The following is a 27,462-nucleotide window of genomic DNA, read 5'->3' on the forward strand; positions in this document are numbered from 1 at the left end:
AAATACCTAATATAATGTTGTTCAGTGTACAGGTTGCAAGATATCACTTTGTCCTAACCTTACAGTTTACAATATAGACGTCCTTGCTATGGGCTGGTGCACAGAGTTTGTTTTATATTAATACCCCGATGTTTATAGCTAGTTTTTTACCCAGTTCTCTAGTTTTAAAGGCATAAAAATGGGGACCTAGGTATACATGAATGTATCCTTCACCTATAGATCAGTCACATAAATAGACAATGTGAATTTTCATTTCATGCAGACGTTGACTATTTCCCAAACCCCCACTTTTAAGGATCCACTTTTAAATAACACCATGCCCCTCAAAAGATTGTATTTCGGTATACACTTTCAATTATTACATTTATTAAAAGAGTTTTATAGATACATTCAGTTGGACATTAAGACGACAGCATTTCACAGAAGAAGATGTACAAAAGGAAGATGTACGTCCATAAAACATGGGAAGAATTGCACATTTTTCGAAAAGAGAAAATATAAATAAAAGAAAAACATTCAAAGCGGCATTTAAATCATACTGTAAACATCTTAATTCTTAAGGCCATTAGCCTGTCACAGTCTTTGCTTACTCCCAATATACTCTCTCTCTCTATATATAGGGAATAAGCAAAGACAGCCCTTGTGGAGGGTGTCAATGATTGTCTTCTGGACAACTGTCAAGTCAGTAGTCTTCCCCATAATTGTGGTTGCATGTTCTAAACTAGCCCAGAAGGTACCCAGTATTTATACTCAAAATTGATCAAACTTATCAAGCTCAAAATGGAATATTCTAAGTTTTAAAGATACTGAATTTTTAATTTTCCTAAGCTGTAAGTAGTAACCATCAGAATTAAAACAAACAATTCAAATTTTTTTTAGATGCACCTGTATATATGTGTGTGTGTGTGTGTGTGTGTGTGTATATATATATATATAAAAAAACAGCAATACTGGGGAAAGAGGAAGTAAACTCGAAAGCAACTAAACACACCTGAGAGTATCTACACGATAATACGTTTTGGAGTGAAATAAGGAATTAATAATGTCCACAACCATGCATTCTTTGGTTATTATGGTTTCAACAGCAAGACACTTGACTTAAAGCAACTGTATGTAGTTTTGTGTATTTTTGCGACCCCTAACAGAATTCACTGTAGTTTTTACAGTGCATTTGTTGCTGCCGTAAAGCAAGTCAATGCTTTGGCGGGATTTCGTACTTGCTCACCAAACTAACTAACATACTCCCAGAAGAGATGTTTGCGGTGGAGTGTGGGAAAGAAACAGAAGCCATTCACCTACTTAGAAGTCAGTGTACCACCAGAATGATTTTAAAACTGATTATTTCAAGGTAAAAACTTACATACGGTTGCTTTAAAGAGCACTTAATGTCACAGTTAAGATTTTTCCACCGACAGAGGGCCTGTGCTGATGCTGGAGCTGGTGGCTATAGAGTAACAGTAAGTTAAGTTATTGTATACCGCTCAAGTGACTGAAAGTGGCGAACAGTTCGAAGAGAGGTTTGTAGAACCAAGGTCTGGGTCTAGCACAAACACCGGTGGGTTCCCTCAACTGAACATTTAAAAAAAAAAAAAAAAAAAAAAATCCTCTTTTCTAAAAATACGGCCCAATGAGACAAGTGTGGTCAGGCTCACAGTGAAGTGCTGTGGTTACAGGCTGTGAGAACGGCACAGAGAGAGAGAGATAGAGCAGGTCAGCGATGGTTGAGCTGAGCGAGCTGCACAGACAGTTGTTGTTTGTAGGTTTGCCGGATGTCCTTCAGAGACTCCGCCAGGGAACTGAATGATGGACGCTGCCCAGGGTTGAAATCCCAGCATTGCTCCATCAGTAAATAAACCTGCAATGAGGATTCAGGTTTGCAAATAAATATGTAAAAATAATTTTTTTTTCTGCATGAATGAATATTTGTGCTGCTTAGTTTCACAGTACCTCACGAGGACAGTCTCGAGGGCACGGCAGTCTCTCGTTTTTCTCCAGGAGGGTAATAAGTTTAACCACAGTCATCTGACCATGGACCAATCCCATCATCTCAAAGAATTTCTATGGAAAACAAAGTCATCCATCAATTTAAAAACACTGCAAACTTAGAGGAATAGTTCACAATTAAAAAAAAAAAAAAAAGAATTTCTTTTAACAAATGAGAAATTCTAATGAATGTCCACACTGTTCTTTTTGAACATTCTAACTCCTTTTGGCCTTGGTGCATAAAGTTTGATGATTGTTAAAGGGATAGTTCACCCAAAAATGAAAATTACTCCGTGATTTATTCACCCTCAAGCCATCCTAGTTGTGTATGACTTTCTTCTTTCAGACAATCAGAGTGTTATAAAAAATGTCCTGGCTCTTTCAAGCAATGGAAGTGAATGGGGTTTAAGAATTTGAAGCTAAAAAAAACTGCATCCATCCATCATTAAAAGTGCTACACATGGCTCCGGGGGGTTAATAAAGTTCTTCTGAAGTGAATCAATGCATTTGTGTAAGAAAATGCACAGCCTTTATTAACCCCCTGGAGCTGTGTGGAGCACTTTTTATGAAGGATGGATACAATTTTTGGGCTTCAAAATCTCAAACCCCATTCATTCATAAAGCTTGGAAGAGCCACAACATTTTTTTATTATAACTCCAATTATATTTGTCTGAAAGTCATATACACCTAGGATGGCTTGAGGGTGAGTAAATCATGGGGTAATTTTCATTTTTGGGTGAACCATCCCTTTCACTGCTGCTGCCTCACACTAGGGTTAAAACTAAAACCATTAAAAATTACTTTGAGAGAGAGAGAAAAAAAACATTTAATCAAATAAAATAAAATGCATAAAAATTCTGAAGCTCATTTTATTTCAGCTGGTTGCCAAGGAAACTTATCTAATTTTTTTATTTAGTTTAAATAAAATAACTAAAACTGACATGAAAAAAAAAAATACAACTAAATTACTAAAACTTGAACTAAAACGAAAAAGGAAAACAAATCTAAAAACTATAAAACGAAAAAATAAAAAAATATTAATTACAAAGATTGCAAAATATTAACTAAAATCACACTGCATCACACCAGAGCTTTTTGTTGACCATTTGTTTTTCTGTATTATATGATACATGTAAATAAAATCATTTTGTTGATTACTGCAGGTTTACAGAGACAGTTTGACACTTGTCTTTCTTTATGTGCAAAACTGGAACATTACAGAATGCACTTTTTGCATAAACATTACAAAATGATGCAAAACTATCAAAGTGAGAGACATACCGAAGGGGGGCTTTGGCGATGGTTGCAGTGGGTTAAAATCTCATAGAGGGTCACAGCAAAGGACCAAACATCAGAGGCAAAGGAAAACTTGCTCTCCTTGAGGCACTCAATAGCATACCTAAAAAGCAGAAAAGAATGTGTTTTGGAATAACTGCTGTACTATGAATTTAATATTTCAAAGATAAATGTGAGGTTGCCAACATTTGTTTTTGTCTTATTAAATTATTTTATTTTCTGCTGAATTATTCAATAATTGTGTTGATCGATATCAAACATACTTATGCTTTCACTTAGTTGTCACCACATTATGTCTAATGACGTCCATAAATCCATTAACAGATCACGTTGTATTGATAAAAGCACTCAACATTAGAGAACATTACCCATCTCCCCAAGCCTCCAGCTATCACAGCTTACCAGAACACAGGGCTGTCTCCGTCCTCACGAACACGATAGTAGATCTCCCCTTCAGGAATGTACTTTGTCAAGCCGAAGTCACCGATCTTAACCACACCTTCATTCTCCACCAAAACATTCCGTGCAGCCAAATCCCGGTGGATGTACCGCTTGGAGTGCAGATAGTCCATCCCCTAGAGGTGCAGCAGTACAGATCAGACAGCAGAGTAAGGACTATTAGTTTTTCTGCAGTAGCTGCAGTTAGACTTTGAAGGATCTGAGAGTTCCTCACCATACAGATCTGCTGCGCAAACAGGAGACTTTGTGCGATTCCCAGTCGATGTTTAGGCAGGTACTCTCTGAGGCTTCCCAGTGGAAGATACTCCATGATTAACTGAACCACCTGTCCACCTAAAACAAAATAGCACATATAGTACACCGTGAGTGTGGCCATCACAGTTTGCATGAGTTTATGAAATATTTCCTATAGAAACAGGAAGTGGGGTGGGACATGGCCTAGGAAACAATGATTTGCTGCCTGCTATTTCTAGTCGGAGGCAGTTGATACTTATAAATTTGGTGGAGGTGGAGTTGTTATTCAAGAGAAGAATTATCGATGGCCCATAATATATTAAAAAATAAAAAAATCCCTCTGTGTTTAACATTCAAACTTGGCTCCATGTTCCTAGAATGTGAAACATATGTATGCTATAAGTGGTATTTGTCAACTTTGATCTGCACATACAGTCGTGGCCAAAAGTTTTGAGAATTACATAAATATTAGTTTTCAAAAAGTTTGCTGCTAAACTGCTTTTAGATCTTTGTTTCAGTTGTTTCTGTGTTGTACTGAAATATAATTACAAGCACTTCACACGTTTCAAAGGCTTTTATCGACAATTACATGACATTTATGCAAAGAGTCAGTATTTGCAGTGTTGGCCCTTCTTTTTCAGGACCTCTGCATTTCGACTGGGCATGCTCTCAATCAACTTCTGGGTCAAATCCTGACTGATAGCAACCCATTCTTTCATAATAACTTCTTGGAGTCAGAATTAGTGGGTTTTTGTTTGTCCACCCGCCTCTTGAGGATTGACCACAAGTTCTCAATGGGATTAAGATCTGGGGAGTTTCCAGGCCATGGACCCAAAATTTCAACATTCTGGTTCCCGAGCCACTTAGTTATCACTTTTGCCTTATGGCACGGTGCTCCATCGTGCTGGAAAATGCATTGTTCTTCACCACACTGTTGTTGGAAGAAGTTGCTGTTGGAGGGTGTTTTGGTACCATTCTTTATTCATGGCTGTGTTTTTGGGCAGAATTGTGAGTGAGCCCACTCCCTTGGATGAGAAGCAACCCCACACATGAATGGTGTCAGGGGATGCTTTACTGTTGGCATGACACAGGACTGATGGTAGCGCTCACCTTTTCTTCTCCGGACCAAGCCTTTTTCCAGATGCCCCAAACAATCGGAAAGGGGCTTCATCGGAGAATATGACTTTGCCCCAGTCCTCAGCAGTCCATTCACTATACTTTCTGCAGAAGATCAATATGTCCCTGATGTTTTTTTTGGAGACAAGTGGCTTCTTTGCTGCCCTTCTTGACACCAGGCCATCTTCCAAAAGTCTTCGCCTCACTGTGCGTGCATATGCGCTCACACCTGCCTGCTGCCATTCCTGAGCAAGCTCTGCACTGGTGGCACTCCGATCCCGCAGCTGAATCCTCTTTAGGAGACGATCCTGGCACTTGCTGGACTTACTTGGACGCCCTGAAGCCTTCTTTACAAGAAATTGAACCTCTTTCCTTGAAGTTCTTGATGAACCTATAAATTGTTGATTTAGGTGCAATCTTAGTAGCCACAATATCCTTGCCTGTTAAGCCATTTTTATGCAACGCAATGATGGCTGCACGTGTTCCTTTGCAGGTCACCATGGTTAACAATGGAAGAACCATGATTTCAAGCATCACCCTCCTTTTAACATGTCAAGTCTGCCATTCTAACCCAATCAGCCTGACATAATGATCTCCAGCCTTGTGCTCGTCAACATTCTCACCTGAGTTAACAAGATGATTACTGAAATGATCTCAGCAGGTCCTTTAGGCTGCATTTACACTGCAGGTCTTGATGCCCAAATCCGATTTTCTGACTATATCCGATTTTTTTGACGACCTGCTTACATCATCTTTTAAAAGTGACCCGTATCCGATTTTTGTATTTACACTATACACTGCTGAAACTTCCAAACTTAGACGTTCTGACCCGGAAAAGGAAGTAAAACAGCACGAAATACAATGGATGCAGATGCAAATAAAATTATACAGTGTTTTGCTTTCCACAATATTTTGAAAAGTCAACAAAAAAATCAGCAAAACATTGGTCTCGTACGGCGGAGAAAAAAGCGCTTAAACCGTGCCTCCCCATATCTCGTGAAATGTCTTCAAACACGGATTTATTTCTGTAACAACCCTGCATCCCTGTCTCTTCGCCCCAAAGACTTAAAAGACATGAAACCTCCACATTGCTCCACTGTGTGTATCCTTCGTCCTCTATCACGCCTATAATAAGTCATGTGATCTCAGTTGGTGGTGTCCACCTGAGTTAACGTCACTTTTTTAATGACGTACGACTCGCATTTACTGGGGAATATCCGATTTGTCTGCTTACATGGCACACGCAAATGCACGTATCCGATTCAAATCCGATTCATATCCGGAATTGGGTCACTTGAACCATGCAGTGTAAATGGGGCCTTAATGACAGCAATGAAATGCAGTGGAAAGGTTTTTTGGGGTTAAGTTAATTTTCATGGCAAAGAAGGACTATGCAATTCATCTGATCACTCTTCATAACATTCTGGAGTATATGCAAATTGCTATTATAAAAACTTAAGCAGCAACTTATCCAATTTCCAATATTTATGTAATTCTCAAAACTTTTGGCCACGACTGTACATGTCATATTACACTAATAAACATATGACTCAAAGCCAATAAAAATATTATTTATTATATTTATAAATAATATTATTATTAAATAAAACTTATTTAATTTCTAGTAGTGGCCAAGGAAACATTTTTCATTTAGTTTAACTTGACATAGTAATATAACTTAAACTGAAATAAACATAAACAAAATCTATACACACCTTTAAATAAAATAAATAATAATAATAAAAATAATTTAAAAAAAATGATGAAAACACAACAAAATTAAAACTTAACTATAAAACAAAATCTAATTTGAAATTTGAATGAAAATAATAGTATCTCAAACCTAAAATGTCCCTGCCTCAGACCAGAGCGGTTTGTTGATTATTTTTCTTTATGCTTTATTCTGTTTCAAATGAGCATTTCTATTTCAAATGAGCTTTTTTTCAATTGCAGGTGTCTTTTAGCCGCACACCAGAATATAGAAAGCTAATGAACATGAAAGTTTTATTTAATGTGGGCTATAAGCTAGTGGCTTTGCTCACCCAGTTCAGTACAGCACCCCTTGTATTTGACAATATTGTTGTGGTAAAGTGACTTGAGTATCTCAATCTCCTTCATCCAGGAATCATGGAGGTTACTTCCACTCTCTTGTTTCAAGGCCTTCACTGCCACATATTCTCCCGTTCCATCATTGCCAGGGTCATAGACGTACAGCATCACCTTTCCAAAATGTCCCTGGAAGCAAGTCACAGAGTATCATAAGAAACTGAAATATGACGGTAAGAACTGAACAAAATATTGAGCAGAAAGCGTAAACTGACCTCTCCCAGATCCCTGATCTTCTTCAGGTAACGTTTGTAAAAGAGGCTCGGGTCTCTATCCGGGAGTGACTCACATTCGGATGAAATGTCTGGATCTTATTGAAGAAAAGACAATTACATATCAATTTCTGAAGTCACAAACACATTTTTTTTTTTTTCGGTATTAACACTGTATTATTATGCCATTCAAGTAACTTGGATTGCCATTCAAGTACTATGGAACATAATATATTATTAAAAATTCAATAACATGGTTTTACCTAAGGTAGTGATATTACTTAATAGTGATATTATGGTTAATAACCAATATGATGGCTGATAATATGAACTGATACACTTTTTTTTTTACATAATACTGTAAGTGTTGATGCTTCAAGACATCAATATATGCTCATTTACTATAAAAGATAAATAATTGTTTTGTGTGATAGAAAAATTTGTGTTATGATCTGATATTGGCTGCTGATACTGATACAGATTATTTGACAAAGTCTAAAAATGGCCAATAATAGTGATGGAATGAAATGAAAATTCTTGTCTGAAACCAAAAATGGTGCGAAAATCAGAAATGCCTGTTTCAAGTGATATTTCATTTGGAATAACTACACAATTTTGACAAAAAAAAAAAAAATTTAATGTTATGAATACATTATAAAATACATTATTCTCTTCTTTTCATTAAGTTTAAACAACATTAAAATATTGTAAAGGCCTAATATTTTAAACATTTTGTAAATTAAACTGTATTGAAAGATGTAAGATGTTGTTGCTTAGTGCATTATTGACTTTAAATAAATTCTGTTGCAAACAAACACGCTGATTTTACAATTACTATTATGATGTGCAGATCTCAAAGAGTTCTCAAAACAAATCCCATTTTTCTTAATAGATCCACTTATTATGCCTTTTAACACCAAAAACTGATGTTTTGCATTTCTGAAAGACTATCAACATGTTCTTTATCAGCAGCAGAAGTAGCTTCTCTGTCTGCTCACTTTAGAGATGGTTTCTAATTGCATTAAATAGCCTCGCAGCTTCTGTTCAAGAACTGGGAAATGCTTGTAATTGCTTTCTGTGGCGCTAATAAGACAGCAATCATGAATTTATCTTCAATTTTGCTTTTATATGCCTTAGGAGAGTTGGATAGATACTGAACATCTTGAGTCCCTAGTATTAAAGAAATCGTTCCCCCAAAAATGAAGATTCTGTCATCATTTACTCACCTTCATGTCAAACCTGTATGACTTGCTTCTATATAACAAACAAAAAAGATATTTTGAAGAACAGCATTAGGCCCCATTAACTTTGATTATATGGATAAAAGAAGACATTTCTTCTTCTTCTGCGGTTAGGAACAACATGAGGATGAGTAAATGATGACAGAATTTTCATTTTTGGATCACTATAATTGTACCAGGGTAGTGATAACACAACAAAACAACAGAAAACACTGTGTTCGAACACTCACTTTTAATCTGAATCTCTGTTAGCTCTCTCAGAATGGTCCGGAAGGACGGCCGTGCAGCGGGGTCGTAAGTCAGACACATGCTGATAAAGGTGGCCAGCTCCTGAGAAGACGGCACTGCCAGGCGACTCTGCGTCTCGTAGAATCGCTCTTTCTGTAGACAGAGGGGAGTTTATAAGATGGCGGTGCGAGTGTGTGGTGTCAGTACACAGCTGGAGGAAGCCGGACCTCAGGCAGTGTGCTGCCGCTGATTGGAAGATCTCCGTTGTTGCAGATTTCCAGCAGAGTGGCTCCGAAGCTCCACTGGTCCGCAGCGCTTCCTACACGGGCCCCGTCAGCGATACACTCCGGAGCGATCCACGGGATGCGCTCCACACGCTCTTCAAGTAAAACACAAACATGTGAAACAAAGACTTTGTCATTTTCTAAAATAAAATGCGATCCTAAGGTGTTTTGGGTATTTTTTTGTCTGGATGATTTATCACTCATCAGCTAGATTTTTTTTCATGAAAGGTAATACGACGTCTCTCCTCAAAAAGCCATGTGATTTGAGGTATCTGTACGACAAACATTGTGCTGAAGGGTTTCTTTCATTGTACATTCTGGACAGCTGCTTCACTGCTGTAAATATGATCATGCTGACATTAATAAATGTGCTTGACTAAAGGAAGTGTGCATCACCATAAGGAAGTGGTTGGTTCGTAGCTTCCTGTTCTGTGAACCATGAGAGAATCTGATGAAGTAAACAGTAGTGACAAGCGGACTGAGGTAACTAGAGAAATGACACAGATAGAGGGTACAGGATGTGCTCATCTCTACAGTACGTGTGAATAACAACCGAGCGGCAACCTCCCGCTCTCTCTCGCGAAGCCAACAAGGAAGTGACTAAAACTGCAATTCATCAACTGGCCGCTTGAGGCTGGCTGCAAAAGGGAGTCAGTCCCATAGACTCCCCATGTTAAAATGCCCAACTTTACAGCAGAAAAAAACATGTTTGCAGCCTGGTTCAAAAATGATTTTGGTCTATATTGCTAATTTTGCCCTTCGTGACAACTGTGAGGGGGGTGAATTTTTTATAACTCATAGGTTTAAATTATATTAAGCCTTAAAGTTCTGCATAACTAAGGGGATGTGACCACTTGAGTGACAGGTGGATTGCCGCTGCTGACACTGGCGTCGAGCTAGGTGGGCGTGGCTTCAGCAACCAGACCCCGCCTTTTCCCCCATTTTCGATTATCTGGGAGTGACGTGCGGTGACGCACTGCCAAGATGGCGCTTCTACCCACTTTGCGCTTCAAAAAACGCTCTTCAGGAATTTACGGGTGACGTCACGGACACTACGTCCATGTTTTTATACAGTCTATGATAACAACACAGTTCTGGGTTACCTGCACGAGACAGAGCCAACAGAGAAATGCCAGGGTCACTGAGCTTCACAAATGGAGACGTGCCCTCCTCCAAACCATTCCTGACCACCAGAATATTCTTGCCACAGACATTTCCATGGACCAAACGCTTTGTCTCCTGTAAAGAGCAAGGTTATGGATGGATCAGTCTTATAAGGAAATAAAAGAAAAGTTTAAAAAAGAAAAAAAAGAAAAGAAAGAATATATTGCATTAGGATGTTGTGAAATTTTATGACATTTAATGATTACTTGGCTCATTCTCATTACTGTATGAAAATCATCCTGTCCTTAATCAAATACTAAAAATTATTGCAATTATTGTATATATATAAATTTTTCACACTGGAGTAATAATAATTGGCCTGGTCAATAATGTTACAATGAAAAAAATGACCGTAAATATAAGATTCAATTTCCTTAATGCAAACACAATTTCTTATAATAGCAATTGTTCTTTTGATTTTGAGGTGAAATTTCAGACATTTCTTAAAAGGTACAATATACTTTACAAAATAGCGTATTTAATTCAAAACCATCAAATGTATTTTTCAGATTACAGCAACGAGAATTGGATGTAACTGTCAATCATATTAAAATCATGTTAAAAATAGGCTTTAAAAATTTTAAAAATAACTATTTCTTTGAATATTTCTGAATATTTTCCCTTTTTGTTATATAATGTTCCCATGCAAAAACAAACAATTATCACTTTGATTTTTATGACTTTCAAATTTTTAAGGTGACTTTGTTGTGCATATGTTGTGCATATTTTTATTTATTATTCTTACTACTGTAATAACAATACATTATGCATAATTACATGCAAGTAACCCTAAGCCAGACCCTAACCCTAACCATATAGTAAGTACATGTAGCTAAGTCATATTACTCATTACTTAAATGTATAATTACACTGCAACAAGGACACCTTAAAATAAAGTGTAACCATTTTAAGTTATTAATATTTAATTAATACTTCTTGAAATTCAATATTCATATTCTTTTGATTTTAAGACGAAATATGACAGTTTTTGTGTGATTCACATAATTACATAGAATGATCTGAGAGAATGATCTTGGCAATTATTGAAGTAAGCCGTTCTATTTTAAAAAAATCCCACACCGAGTTAATAACTCACAAGATAGCAAAGAGCGCTGGCAAGCTGTTTAGCCACAGTAAACTTCCACTGAGGAGTGACATGCTGCTTCTCTCTGTGCAGGAACACGTCTAATGGGCCGAACTCCACAAACTCCTCCACCATGATGTCTGTTCACATAACAACAGTACAGTCAACAGATACATAATGTGCTTGGCGGATGGTAAAAAGTAGTTTGCATAAAAAAAGACAACAAAAACAAAGCAGTCAAAAACAGATTTGACGACACTTGCGGCCTTTAAAGAGGAAGTCAAAAAGGGCACGGCACTCACTCTCAGATCCCTTGACTGAAACTCCATGCACAAAGACCAGATGACAGTGTGACACCTGATTCATGAGACTAGCCGTCTCAAAGAATGCCTAGACATGAACACAGTCAATGAGATCTCATCTGTGCTTTCACTGGTGTTTACGATACATTATCAGATGACTCTTACTAGTGCTATATCCTTGTGGGTCTGGTCTAGAATTTTAAGGACAACTCGGATGCCCTTCACGTTGCGGTGATTGTTATTAGACTCGTCGTCTTCATCCTCTAGTGAACCGTGAACCTTCAGCCAGCCGGAGTAAATGTTCGTCCTGGTCCCTCGTCCCAAGTGCTGCTCCTGCATCCATCAAATAATGTCAAAAAGAGTTTCTTAAGTTACGGACATTTCATGATCCAGGGGTTAACAGTTCACATCCTTATTTTTTTATATTTTTTTCTCAAATGGTTTATAAAAAAGGCAACCTCATTCACTGCCATTTTCATCACAACAACAAAAAAAAAAAACACTGTCAGCGAAGGCTAAAAAAATATAATAAATAAGTTATTTACTTGTTGATGCTTTTTTATTGTTTTTGTTATTGCACAATATATTTGATATACTTTCCAAACTAGCAAAATTATGCAAATTAGTCATTAATAATTAATTAAAAAACAATTACTGTATTTACATTTACATTTACATTTAATCATTTAGCAGACGCTTTTATCCAAAGCGACTTACAAATGAGAACAGTAGAAACAATCAGATCAACGAGGAAAACAACAACGGTGTACAAGTGCTATGACAAGTCTCAGTTAGTCTAGTACAGAACATGTAGCCAGGGTTTTTTTTTTTTTTTTTTTTTTTTTTTTTTTTTTTTTTTGCATATGATAGAAGAGAAAAAGAAAAAAAAAGGTAAGTACTAATATTAGTTAGTTAAGTGCAGGCGAAAAAGATGAGTCTTTAGATGTTTTTTGAAAATGAGTAAAGACTCAGCTGTTCGAATTGAGATCGGAAGGTCATTTAGGAAAATAAAAATATTTTATACACTATTTTAATGTTTATTTTGTAAAGGTCCTCAAGGTTAAAAGACCCCAAACTCAAAGAAACACTCCAACACATTTCAAAAATATGAAACACTAAAAAAGTCTGATATCTAGAGAAGTGTTGTCTGCTTTCATTTTATCAGTTCGACTAATCTACCAAAGCAGAATGCATGCAAAAGCCCCTTATCAGTGGTTTGGTACTGTAGTGCTCAGCTCACGAGGATAAAAAGGCAAATGATTGCGTACGATCACATACCTTTGTAATTTCCTTGTCCTTAATTTGATGAAACCGCAGCTGGCTCAGGTTTAAGGCTTCAGAGACCGTTTTAATGCTACTATTGACACCCTTTCTCATTATGAGAAGGTTTGATAGCTCTGCAAGAGAATCATAAAAACCCGTTAACAGGATGACTCACTAAATGATAAGAATCAAGTACTTCTGTGGAAATTTTTCCTAATCAGAGATGCACTCCAGGATGACTCAGAGGTTTGATTGTAGAGTCTGCCAAGCAGAAAATACACACTCACCTCCTGGTCTGGGCAGGCAGCACTTCTTCAGAGTGAAGCTGTCTTCTCCAGACTTCAGCACGAAGGTCTTTAAGCTACTGGTGAGCTCCTTTACGCTGGAGAACTCTTGATCCCAGCCTTCCAGTTTGAACATGGAGCCCTTCAGCGTAATTCTGAACTGTTTGTATATCGGATTTTCTCCATCCTGTCAGAATCAAAGTCAATCAGAAATATACATTAACATTTAAAGATGTAGCCACAGACATTTTCTTCTGTATTGTGACGTCCATCTGTCTGGACCTTCAGTCCATGAAGTGATTGCTTAAATATTTATTTTTGCCTTTTTTGCCTTTATTATGATAGGACAGTTTAGGGCTGACAGGAAGTGAAGTGGAAGAGAGAGAAAGAGAAGGACGGGATAAATGCCATGTGATTGATCGGGAATAGAGTCATTATACGTTGCACAATGATATACGGTAACCACAAACTGATCTTTCGCACTTTGTGCCGGTAGCAATTGTACACAACAAAGAGGCATGATGATTCTCACAGACAAGCTTGCCTCTCCCACTGAAAATTAATTTTAAACTCACAGTTGCCACCTATCTAATTCAAGCCAAGGCAAGTTTGCCTGTCTATCAAGTTAATTATTTTGCATGCATAAGCTTGATTATTAAAAACATAACCAGTGTTGGGGAGTAACTATTTACATGTAATGACATTAATTACACACAAAATGTAACTGGAATCAGTAACAGAAAAAATATGTAATTCAATTACAGTTACTTATCAAAATGGTAACGATTACAAAGGGGGTTACATCTGAATATTTTCTGTAAAAAGCTGCCTTTGCCTGGTTTTGATGTGCACACTGCCTCCTGCCATTTAAAGGCTTTTAGTTAGCTGATGCTTTTGATTGGTTGTCTTGTATGAATTTGCAGAGCGGCACGTCTGCCCATTTCATCATTCCACATTGCCGCTGAAAGCTTTAGGCTACAACCTTGACAGCATGGCAAGTGAAAAAAAAAAAAAATAAAAAAAAAAATGCATTCCAGTGCTGGAAAATGAAAAAACAAATCAATCCCAAAGTAAAAATTTGTGCTAAAGTCTGATTTAAATTATTATAATCTTGTGTTTAGTGTTGAGTACTACTAAGCTTAACCCTGCCTTGTTTAATGTTTGAAAGCGATTAACAGTTGAAAACATTCATTAGAAAAGTAATCAAATGTAATCAGTTAAAATACTTGAATAATGAAGTAATCGAAATAGTTACACTACTGATTACATTTTAAATAGGGTAACTTGTAATCTGTAACCGATTACATTTCACAATTCTTTAATTCCACAAATCAAAGGGTCAGAGCTAACATAAAAACCCGTAACTAGAGCGTTACCTTTGTCCGACTCAGAGATGCCAGGATTATGCGATGGTAATCCAAAACACTCCAGCGCACAATAAACGCTCCCTCCTCTGCTTCTTTCTTCAGTTTTTGGAGCACAAACTCATCTCTAAGAGCAAGATAAAGAGTTAACATGTCAATAAAAATGGTGGAAGACCACTTGGCTGCATGTGGAAATGCGAGTGACGTACAGTATGGGGCCGTGCAGGTCATTGGTCACGCTGAGAACCACTCTGGGCGGAGCCACTTCGTGACAAAGATAATGATGCGCGTCGGTTGTAAGGCGGAAATATCCATCCAGCAGTGAAACCAGAGAGCGAGCCTGAAGACTGGAGCCCAAACGCATGTCCTGGAACACAAATATATGTAGGTGAGTCACGTACAATACGAACACAAAAGATGGAAACCAAATACAGCTTAAACAGACTGTTTACCATTGACATGTTGTCTTGCCGACTGATGCAGACGTTTATGCCCTGAATGGAAATAAGAGAGATCTCAGGGAAGTCACAGAAGGTGCTCCAGTTGTCCATTTCCTGTTCATCAGGCGGCTGTGCTTCTCTGTTCTGACTAGGAATATAGTCATTCCCCTGGAAAGTGGGAAGAATTTATGAGTACAGTTCTATTAGTGAAGACGAAGGTTAACTATGTACTTCATCAACTTACCCGTTGTGCTGATGTCTTCCTCCACCATATGCCTGCTGAGCCAGACACTCTGATCTCATAAGTAGGTTGACCGTTCACAGTTTCCTCAGAGGGAGCTTGTGTTCGGGAGGCATTGAGGTATGACCCACTGCCATCTCCATCAGCTCTCAGGTCAAGACTGAACACAGGGAAGGTCTCGACGCCAAAATTTGGTGCCAGGCGCTCCAGCGTGGATATATATTTGTACATGACCTCTTGCGATCCAAGTTTTCCCATGCACACTGTGTGCTGCTGGAAAGTTTTCACAAAGTTCGCGAACACACGTCGGATACGGAACCTCGTCAGGACGTTGTTCCGGGCAATTTGTCGGGAAAAGGATTGAGGGATGCAATGGAGGAAGCTGAAGAATAGAGCACAGACATGTTAATATGCTTGATGGAGCCATTATCAATACTGTAATGGCTATCAGCATTATTAAATATTGTACATTTTAAAGTGCTCCATTATAAAATGCACTTATATATTACAGAGTTTTAGATACAGCTACCTAACTGAACTCTTTTATAATCTGGACAACATATTTAAAGAGGTTCATAATATAAGGAATACATTTTAAGTAATGTAGCTTAATGCAGTATGAAAGCATATTGTAAGAATAAAAAAGACTAACGTACTTATTGAAGCTATGCTAGAAAAATGCCTCATTCTGTACTATGGCAGCTTGTTGACATATCTGGATTATATTTGGACACAAGACCACCCACTTTTACACATCAGCAATGGCTATTTAATGTTAGGAAACTGGTCTGTCTGTGTGTGTAGCACCTACAGCTCTGCATACAAAGATTTATTTTTAACAAGGTGCATGATCATTTTAGTATGACTTTCATACTTTGTAGCATATTTGTGACCCTGGACCACAAAACCAGTCATAAGCATCAAATCTTTTAAAATTGAGATTAAATAAGCTTTCCATAGATGTATGGTTTGTTAGGATAGGACAATATTTGGCTGAGATACAACTATTTGAAAATCTGGAATCAGAGGGTGCAAAAAAATCTAAATATTGAGAAAATTGCCTTTAAATTTGTCCAAATGAAGTCCTTAGCAATGCATATTACTAATAAAAGAATGAAGTTTTGATCTATTTACAGTAGGACATTTACAAAATATCTCCATGGAACATGATCTTTACTTAACATCCTAATGATTTTTGGCATAAAAGAAAAAGATAATTTTGACCCATACAATGTATTTTTGGCTATTGCTACAAATATAGAACAACCCTACTTATAACTGGTTTTGTGGTCGAGGGTCACATTTGATGGATGACACAGTTAAAAACTGCATTTGACACAGCAAACCTTCAGCTTGTTAGTGACTGCAGGAAAGCACTGTAATTCAATGTATTTTCCATTGTATTTCATATACCATGAGAGTAAACACTTAGAATCCAACAAGACACAGTAGCAAATGAGTCACTAACTAAACTTTGACTTTGTGTTCAGAAAAAAAAAAACCTTACTACAATTAAGTTAATCATTTTGTAACAAAGCTTTATAAAATATAACATTATAACAAATTATAACATTCTTCAATAACATATCTTTTAATTAAGTTCCTCGTTAAACAGCTTTCTCTGAACAGTAAAGAAAGCTGAAGCCCGCACCTGGTCTGCTTGGCCACATCCTGTAGAGAAGAGCCACTCTGCAGTGCTGTGTAAGAGAGGTGAAGCACAGCCATACCTAGACATTCATTCTGAAAGTGACTGATCGCTTCCTCTCCCCTCACTGCATCCAAACATGTCGAATCATTCACAAAATCATATTTAGCCTGGTAAGAGAATCCACAAAATCAATTAAAAGACTTAGAATTCTTTGGACAGTAGTTAGTACCTAAAAATAGCAAACTATAATTTATTTCATTAAAAATTAATTTAACTTTGTCATTTTGTTTTTCTATTATTGTTAAATTATTATTGTTATATGTGTATGTGTATATGTATATATGTTTAATGTGAAACACCCGAGTGTAACATATTATTGAAAAAGAAAAAAAACATAGGATGGGGACTTGATTCTATAAATTGGATGTTAATAGGATTTCTGTAATTTTCACACTGGAAGGTCCAGTTCTGACATTTTGACTAAACATCACAAGGTTACAATTACTTTTAAATGTACCATGTACAAGGATAGATCATTTACAATTAGATCGATAACATGCATTTAGAAAATGAGTAAATTTGCATTGCATGGCGAATTTAACAATGACTCATTTTAGCCTGACACTATCTGGCACCTTTTAGTGCATGGTTTGTTTTATGAATCTGTCCTAAAGTAATGCAACGCATTACAAACTACATTCTAAATGATCTTGGATGCCAACATTAGGAGGAAACATTATAATAAGACCCTCAACAAGGACAGATTATTTAATTTGAGTAATACAGGTGTTTCACGCTAGAATCTCAATCGCTAGAGATCGCTGTTCAGTCTAGAAAGAAATATCTCTAAAACAGTGATGCAATAGCATTTCAGTAATATCTCTCTCAGTTATTTTTAGAGATTGTAAAAATCACCTGAGCAAAGAGGTATTCCAGGGAGGTCATCTCCAGCAAAGGAGACGTCACCGGCTCTGCCCCTGTTCCAGTCCGTAATGCATGACGTGTCACTAGCGGTTCCTTTTCACCTAATCCGTGCCAGTTACGGAAGTAAAATCTAAGAAGCAATAAAGTTTATTGACGTTTAACACCATTCAAGCAGACAAGCACAATACATATCTGTATGCATATTGCATACATCTCTTCATGTGCTCACGATCTCATATTTACCTCATACGGAAATGCAACAAAAGGCCAGACTGGTCTTCTGCATTAAATTTGTGATTTGGACTGAACCAACATGAAGATGCCGGGTCATACAGAGCAAACAAGGCATGACAGACTGGAGTGATCCCTGAGGAAGGCAGAAAACATTTTAGATGGCTGAGAGCAAAGAAAATTCAAGCTTTTACTGGCACCCACACCCAAACCTACCCACGGCCTTTGCTGCGAAGATGGTGAGATCTTCAGCAGTCACCTCACCCTCCTTGTAAGACAGGCAGCGCTCTCCCTCTTTGGTCCAGAACAGAAACACATGGACCCCTGGACCCTCACACTGTCCTGTGAATGTGTGAGCTTTGGATTTTTTTGATCGTCCTCGTCGAGACATTATACATCGAGTTCAGCACCTGGGTCAACAATATATAAGAGGGTTCACGATTAAAAACAGCGAAGAACATCTGGTTTCATTCACACAATTGTAGTCTTCGTATTGGTTTCATATGATTTCGAAACATTTGTACCATCTTCAACAGAAGTTTACATTTAATCACACTAATAATATCATGTTGTAACCAAGTAAAAGCATTAACCCTCAAAAATTATCTTAAAAACAGGCTCTTCATAGAGCATACAAGACGCAAATCCATGTATACATTAATTGCATGTTTAATGTATTTATGAAAAATTATTTAATCAAGACAAAAAGAAAATAGTGTCTTAGCTATCACATTGTGAGAAGTCCCCTAGTCCTCAACCACAACCTTACTGATGATAAAACAACATCATTTGTTTTAAGAGAAGGGGGGTAGCAGGTTAAGCAACTTGGGTGAGCGACCCAGTTAAGCATAAAAAGATTTCAACTTTTGCTTCCAAGATAATGAGATGCTTTTCAGGGTATGTAAGTAGCCAAAGCAACTTATTTTCTAAACGTAACTTGCTCCATTTAGCACATACATTACATTTTCAGGAGTCTCCAATGGGTGTGACAACTCATATTATGCATAATAATATATAGGCCTAGTTATATTCTCTTAATAATAAAGCAGTTTTATAACATGAAGCAATTTTTATTTTATTTTACCCTCACAAATCTTAAAAATAATTCTCATCTCAACCACCGTGTATCTGCATTCAAAAGTGTATTTATTTAGCACCCAGACCTTTTCTATGCAATGTATTTCTAGAATAAAAAGCATAGACTATTTTAGATCAATCAATCATTTTTACATTTATCCATCTAGCACCAAAAAATATCCATTTTCTTCACAGTACTGTTGTAGTCAAGACTAAACCAAGGCCAAGTCAAGACCAGAGTGTGTTGAGACCAAGACCGAGGCAGAGTGAGACTGAATCAAGACCAAGAAGACCACATGAGCACTTCCTCTGAAATATCCACATTTACTGCCTGTCTTGATAAAATAATTAAAAGTAATTGAATATATCCCTTTTCCTTTGGTTACTATTAACTTATCCTTATTCAACAAAATATAACATTTTAAATATAGAAATATAACGGGAAATATAAATGCTAAATTTTAATTATGAATTTTAAATATGAAAGTAGGTGGAAGCGTATGTGTTAGTGAGTGAGTTAATGAGTGATTTATTGAATTGTTTATTTAAATGATGCGTTTTGAGCTGGGTGATGCACAATAATTCAACTACAAATTTGGAACTATTTTTGTTGGCAAAATAGAGCAATAAAGTTAGCATGACACAAAAACTGTAATTGACTTTTCTTCCCTATTTGACGTATGTCTGATTGAAGGGAAGTGTGGCCAAGTTTGGTGACCCATACTTGGAATCTGTGCTCTGCATTTAACCCATCTAAGTGCACACACACAGTAGTGACCACACACTCACCATGAACACACACCCGGAGCAGTGGGCAGTCATATTGCTGCTGCACCCGGGGAGCAGTTGGGGGTTCAGTGCCTTGCTCAAGGGCACCTCAGTCGTGGTACTGAAGGTGGAAGAGAGCGCTGGTTATTCACTCCCCTGCACCTACAATCCCTGCCGGCCCTGAGACTCAAACCCACTAGCTTTGAGTTACCAGTCTGTCTCTCTATCCATTAGGCCACGACTGCTACAGACTACTACTGACTTCTCTCATAAAACAGCTTTTTTTCGGTGTAAATAGATAAATCAAAAAGAATATTTAATGACAAACTATTTAACGAAGATTATCCACGAGCTGTTGATTCATTAAATGATAACCGTTTTTGCGTAGTGCAGAGTCTCCTCTATTGACATTAGGGTTGGGCATCTAAGGTATAATGCCGATCCGATACGCATCTCGATACAAAGTACCCGATCCGATATATTAACGATACATGTGTGGCATTTTGCGATGCAATACGATACGATTCAACACCCATATCACGATACGATGCGATAATTCAGCACTAGCTAATTAGATCAAGTTTATGTGGTTATGTGAAAGAGGATGGGTGCCATTGAATTAGTTTGATTATTTATTAACCAAGTAAAACCAATACTTTTTTTACAAACTGGCTTTTCTCTCAGAGCCCGAGTGTCAGTTTACAGTAGAGGGGCATTTTAGAACACATGGCATGGCACATATTATTTAAGTATTTCCAAGATAAACAGAACGTATAAGTGCAATATATACAAAAAAAAAAATATCTTGCACTCTTTCAACAGAAAGAAGGCTTACCATTGCACAACAAGAATTGTGATTTTAGGCTTACCATTGCACAACAAGAATTGTGATTTTTTTTTTCGCAGGGGATGCTGGAGCACTGGCAGACGCTTCCACAACAACACCGTGGCGCCGCTTCAAGTGAGATATCAGATTAGTCGTACTGGCCGGTTTTTTTTTTTTTTTTTTTTTTACAGATGCGCGGCACATTTTACAAATTGCATCTGTCTTGTCAAGTCGTCTCCGTCTTTCTTGTAAAATCCATAGTGTTCCCAAACTTTAGATTTAAAATTCAGTGGAGGATAAATTATCTCGGCGTCCGACATGTTTGTTTTGCTTACTCTTCGCGCTTTCTGACAACTTTGGGCGCATCACTGGCTTCATTCGTGCAGCTGATACATTGAGTTGTAGTGTGCAGTACACACATCCGCAAGTCCGTTGCTTAGGCCTACTTTATGTAGGTCGATTAAATTATGCGCAAAAAAACAGGTTGACAACACTTGTTTAATAAATAAAGAAACACATTCTGTATTAAAAGGATAAGCTGTATCTCGGAAAAACCGATGCGTCTTTCGCAAAAACCGATGCATCTCTCGATTTGCTTCCAAAATTTAATTCATCCTCTGCTGCTCTACCGATGCACTCGCATCGTGCACGCGCATGACCGCGTATCGATACATATCGGTTAATCTTCCCATCCCTAATTGACATCCATAAAAAAAAAAAAAAAAAAAACGGCCTCTGTTCTCCTTCCCTCATCACAGCATTGCGCTTTTATGCTAACCTTGGAGGCTTGCCTTAAAGCGGGTTTGTTATGGCATGGCTCTTCTAAATGTCTGTTTCCATGGTGACGCTCTGATATGGCATTCTATCTTTTTGTGTTTTCATTGTGAACCCTGAGTTCCAAACTCTGAGTTGACTAAGGCCCCATTTACACTAGTGCGGTTTTGTTTTAAAACAGAGTTTTAGAATGAAAACGATCCTCGTCTACACTGGCGTTCCGAAACGATCTCTGTCTACACTACACAACCTAAAACATGTCACGTGACCATTCATGCAGGTACACCCATAGATATGAATAGGTAGATTCTCTGTTATTTAGATCACAGACGCGTCTACGTGCTTGGAGCGATCGAATGTGGAATCTACCTATACATCTATGTAGGGCTGGGCGATATATTGAATATTAGCGATTATCGGAATAATTTTGACGATGATGTAAAATTTGAAAATATTGTGAATATCGAATATTTCAAATTCAAGCATACTTTCCCAAAAGAACGCGCCGAACGTCCAAAAAAGGAACTGCGGACTGCTCTACACGCCTTTACTACGAGAGCTTTCATGAGAGCGCTTGCCAGATAACAAGATTTTAAATCCCCCAATCAGAGCTTCACTGGTTCAAGGATACATTTTCTGCCCGGTGTTTGCTTATTTTAAGCAATCTGGAAAACATGTGCACGTGCTCACTCCTCATTGCGGAAGCACCACCGACGATCATCTGAAAACACTAACAAGCTGGAGTTTGGCGATCTAATGAAAGCGTTGTTCATATTATATATATATATGTATGTATGTATGTATGTATGAAATAGCTATGTGCTTCAGCTACTAGCTCCCCATCTAAGGGGGTTTTTAGTGTCAGTGGGAACATAGTTTCATGACACATAGCTTCTCTTAAAACCACAGACAGCTGACAGACTTGTGTTCTTAGCTAAAAATCTTGTAAAAAAAAAAAAAAATTAAGATAAAATACTTATCCCAGTTTAAGTATTTCCCCCAGTTGCATAGTTTAAATGTCGAATTGCATGCACTAAAAAAGCTGACAGAATGCACTTTCTGTACTTGTTTTGCACTACTTCAGTTACATATAGGCCTACATGTGTTCATTTAATCTTTCTGTACTTGTTTTGCACTACTTCAGATTTTTTTTTAACTGCTTAAATTAGCTGTTCAATCTACATTGTTTTTGTTGTTTGTTTTTTTAATGGGGCAAAAGAAAATCATGTTTTTTTTATTATTTAAATGCAAATGCAAACATATGGAGATATATATCGAATATCGTAAAAGTTTTGACAATATCGAGATATAATTTTTTTTTTAAATATCGCCCAGCTCTACATCTATGGGTACAACAATGCACATGATGTTATTGTTTACACGTCATCAAGGATACTCAGAGCGAATGTGGGCAGCCACACCATCGGTTTCAAAAGTCTCCGTTTTTTTTGGTTTGTTTTGAATGAAAGACAGTGAGTTTTTTTTCAAACTAAAATGGGGTCTGCAGCATTTTCAAAAGTCTCCATTTTCGAGGGTCGAAAACGCCGAAGTAGTGTTAACGATAGGAATAACCGTAGCAAAAGTTATGCATTTTAAAACAAAAATGCACTAGTGTAAACAGGGCCAAAATTAATTCCTGAATTTGTGTTCTATAACCGAGAGTAAACAAAGTTTGGATCAATCAACTGCAGGGGTGATTTTAGGATTACAGTCACAGGGAGCTTACCCCCAATGATAAAAATAAAGATAAAAAGATGAGTAACATCACTTGTGATTACTGAGCCAAATACAAGACTAATTCCTTTTTCCATATAAAAATGAGGTACAAACACACACACACACACACACACCTGTCCCCTGTACAAACACAACCCCAGAAATGCACAAACATGTTTTTTTTGCTGGTTCATTGGCCGGTTTAGGCCTGTCTGATTGCTGAAGATTTGCATATTCAATTCATGGATTTGTGCACTGTGACAGGTTCAAAGACCTGGAGGTCAAACATCCATTGAACTGCAGCACAAGCCTATCAATTTTACATCTGTTTCACAGCCGAAAATATTTAGATCACCTCTCAAAAGAATAAAACAAGGGTGTGTGAACATAAAGCAAGTTTTGGCCATTTGCAATCCACATTAAGCACCCACGGCAATATTTCAAGCATTAAACAGTGTGGCAAAACGTTGTAAAAAAAACTTAAAGTACCTTAATATATTTAAAACAGTAATTATAAAATATCAAATTCAGTAATCTCTATATTAATGATGCATAGTTGTCATAGCCTAGGCAAGCAGATGAGGTCGGAATATGAACGCAATCCACTTAATGGTTCAGTGTTTTCCTTCTAATGGTTTATGGGAAACTATTTAATGTGAAACTTTGCACATTGCGTTTATATTCTGGCTTCATCTGCTTAGCTGTACGAAATATTCATCATCAATAAGGTGTTTACTGAATTTCTCCTTTTAATATCAGCGTTTCACTACATTACTACAAAGCACATTTGCTCAAACGTTCTGCGTGACACATGACAATGAACCTGATTGGTTATTCATTTGAGCTTCCGGAAGAGGTTAGTTCTTGTGTGTTATTCAGGTTAGTTTGAGCTTCTGGTTATGTTCGCTGATCAATGTTTACATGCGAGTAAAAGCCTAAATTAAATCTGTTCATCTTACAAAATGAGCTGATTCTCTTCAGAAAATTTGGACTAAACCGCTCGATTCATATGGATTAGTTTTCCGATCTCTTTATGAAGTTTTTGAAGTGTCAAAGTGCTAGTTACAAAGGCAGTCAATGGAAGGAAATCTGAAAGCATTCTGTCATCAAAAAAATCTTCATTTGTGTTCTGAAGATGAACGAAAGTCTTAAGGGTGTGGAACGACATGACAATGAGTAATTAATGACAGAATTTTCATTTTGAGGTGAACTAACCATTTAAGGGGCAATTAATTTAATAATGTTCAAAAACATACTGCTAAAAAAAATGTAACACTTGAAGTATGACAAAAAAAAAAATAGGTGCTAGGTTTTAATGAGGGAGTCGTTCAACCAACCGGTTCGTTCTAGCAGCTGATTCATTCAGGAACGAAGCAAGTGAAAGCCTTCACGAATGTGTTGTTGAATCAGTGACTCGCCTGATTTATTCAAAAATACAGATCCATTCAGTAACGAAAGACTGCTGCGTGTTGCTCAGCGATGTGCAACAGTTCTGTTTTGGCTTCGTTGGAACTATTTTTTTGTTTGTGAAATTGAGCAGAAACATACAATGCTGTGTCTAAAATGTAATTCACACACAGGGCCCACATATGAATATGAATGCTGTGTGCATTCTAATAAGCTACATGATGAAGCAAAGGCATGTTTTTTAAAGACTGAGTGACATGCTCTATTTTTAAATGGGAAACAGTTTTGCATTGCTCTTGCATTAGGTTATGTTAAATGCATTCATAACAAAGAACAGCACAGACGCAGGTGTCACGAAAGCCTCTCAATAAGTGCACACATCTTGTCATCTGCTTCTGTGCAACAAAGACTCAGCTGGGAAAGGTGCTGAAGTGAAATATCTGAAAATAGTGCTGTCGTCTTCACAACATGAGTTTTAAAGGGGGTGAGGCAAATTTATAACAAATAATTAAAAGGGCTGGGTAGAATTTTAGGGGGGCTGAAGCCCTTCCAAAAAGGGGCCTAGTAACACCTCTGATCAACCAAGAGTTCAGGGTTAATGTTACAGCACGTTAACACTCCTTTTTGGAAAACACCCCCATACTTGACAGTTAATCTCTAGAACAATAGTCTATGACACACACAAGGCAATACTATGGAATTTGTGCAAAACGTTAAAGATTTTTTTGCACTTTTTGTACAAAATATACAGTTCTGTGATGTCAAGATGCTTCCAATGATTAAATATTTTACATTTTTTATATTTTATTTTTATCCAACACATTTGGTTGCATTACTATTTCATTCTACATTCTAAGACACGAGAATCACGAGATTCATTATTTACTTTATTTTATTCATGTTGTTAATTATTTCTTTCCTAGGGTTTTCAACAGCCCTAGGAACGCTAATAAGAAACACACAAAAATCTGCTTATAGTCTGATGGGAAAAAAACAAACAAAAATACATTTATCATCAAGTTCATCTCTCCTTTCTAGTGACGTAAATGCATTTATGAATAGTAGTTTAGAGTGTGCTTCCAGTAATATCCTCCAATACAACTGCTTTGAAAAAAAATATTTACTGTGACGATACACAAATAAATCTGCACTGACCTGAAACCATTTCTCTTCTCGCTGACACATCTAACACCAACAGCTGTAACGTCTCAGATACAGTCCTAGCTCAATACTACTAATACCTCGATTGCTTCTGTTGTCATCAACTGTAAGTCACTTTGGGTAAAAGCATCTGCTAAATGACTAAATGCAAATGTAACACGTATTAATACGCAACTTAAGTGAATACTTTGCACGTAATATTTCAATAATTTGCTTGAGTTCTAGTACAGAGACAATAAAAGAGCTAATTATTTAATTTTGCAAACAACAAGTTGTATTTTGTAATAGTTATAGCTTACTTTTTTTCAGTATAATGGTATTTTGTACAGTAACTTAACGCTACTGTATACCTTAAACACATCGGTTTTCTTATATTTTAGGAAGGAGTCCCTCTCAAGGAGATCACCTTATTTGAGGGTCCATCAAAAAGTCTGCATGCACCTCTAATCATATCATAAACGTAGCTACTATTAATATAACATGCTGTACTGCTGTAATGGCCGTGGTTGGTCTCAGAAGATGTGGTCTTAGATTACCAAAAACTGATTGATCGTGTCGGCAAAGGCCAGCTATTACTATTACTAAATCAATAATGTGTTTACTGTCCTATTATGTAGGCGCAAAGTAGCGATAAACAACCCTTCTTAAAGACAATTACATATAAGCTAACAATTACTTCCTGTTTCACATCACAGCCCCGCTGGGCAACTACCTGGTCTCACTTAAGCGTTCAAAATAATTGGTAAAAGGTGTTGAAAACTGCTGATGAGTTAGTATTTACCTACAGGCAGATGACCGACGGTGTTGATCTCACACAGTGTTCAGTTGTCCTCTGACTGCAGGATGCACATCTCTAACGTTAGCCACTGACGCGCACAGCAGACATTGCGTGTTTTCACCATACACTGTTTTTCACTCTCGCGACGTAAACTCTACCAAGAACGAGAAGAAGAGGACGCGTCACATGTACTCTACACGGACTGCGTGCCAAACCGAGTGAGCTGCCTACTTAGAAATGACAGGGGCGTGTGAAAAATGCTGTCTGTATATTCAGCTCGAACACTATTGAGACACAGCCAGCCCAGCAAGTGTTTTCGTCCTCGAGCTCTTCAAATTAAGAGTTCTTAAATGGCAAATGTTTTACTCTAAACACACACATAAGTAAGGTTTAGATTTAATTTGGGTATAATAATTAACTTTTTATTTTATAAATAAATGGGGGGAAAAATCTTAATTTTGAACTAAGACTTTATAACACACACACACACACACACACATATATTAAATAGCCTATTTAAATAAATTCAATAAAACGCCACAAAAGTTTATGCAAATCCTGTTCTTGTTTTCAAACTTACAATTGATATTCCAAGTTTGTTGCGAAATACGAAAAAAAGCTCTATTAATGTTTTTAACCAAGCATATATCAATACATTAAGTCTGTTTTATTTTAATTATTGTTGTTGTTAACCATATGTTTAATTGATGAATTCAGTGACGCAACCTTTTTGTGTCATGGTTTAAATACATAAATAAATAACGCTTTAATAATATAATTTACGGGTAGTTTGTTCTATTCCATTAAGTGCTTTTCAAGTCAATATCTTTATGAATATATTTAAGTGATC

At 37.1% G+C, this 27,462-nt stretch overlaps 1 protein-coding gene across 2 annotated transcripts; it reads right to left on the reverse strand.

Annotated features, from left to right (window-relative positions):
- Positions 1 to 344: 344 nt before the first annotated feature.
- On the reverse strand, positions 345 to 26,910 carry LOC109048713 (non-receptor tyrosine-protein kinase TYK2-like). 2 transcript variants are annotated; one of them, XM_042720023.1, is made up of 24 exons: positions 26,620 to 26,910; positions 18,322 to 18,515; positions 18,118 to 18,241; positions 17,866 to 18,004; positions 16,954 to 17,117; positions 15,306 to 15,684; positions 15,074 to 15,229; positions 14,831 to 14,988; positions 14,634 to 14,748; positions 13,261 to 13,444; positions 12,989 to 13,107; positions 11,876 to 12,043; positions 11,711 to 11,798; positions 11,421 to 11,548; positions 10,264 to 10,399; positions 9,104 to 9,255; positions 8,879 to 9,029; positions 7,411 to 7,505; positions 7,132 to 7,324; positions 3,954 to 4,072; positions 3,683 to 3,855; positions 3,266 to 3,383; positions 1,948 to 2,058; positions 345 to 1,855 (listed from the first exon to the last, which is right to left on the reverse strand). In XM_042720023.1, exons 2-24 carry the CDS (start codon positions 18,494 to 18,496, stop codon positions 1,712 to 1,714), a joined length of 3,489 nt encoding a protein of 1,162 aa, XP_042575957.1. In that variant the 5' UTR covers positions 18,497 to 18,515; positions 26,620 to 26,910; the 3' UTR covers positions 345 to 1,711. The 2 variants fall into 2 exon arrangements, with proteins under 2 accessions (XP_042575957.1, XP_042575956.1); XM_042720022.1 differs by having other exon boundaries at positions 26,616 to 26,910.
- Positions 26,911 to 27,462: the final 552 nt, after the last annotated feature.

This window comes from Cyprinus carpio, chromosome B3 (assembly GCF_018340385.1).
Source record: "Cyprinus carpio isolate SPL01 chromosome B3, ASM1834038v1, whole genome shotgun sequence".
In the NCBI taxonomy this organism is placed as follows: domain Eukaryota; kingdom Metazoa; phylum Chordata; class Actinopteri; order Cypriniformes; family Cyprinidae; genus Cyprinus; species Cyprinus carpio.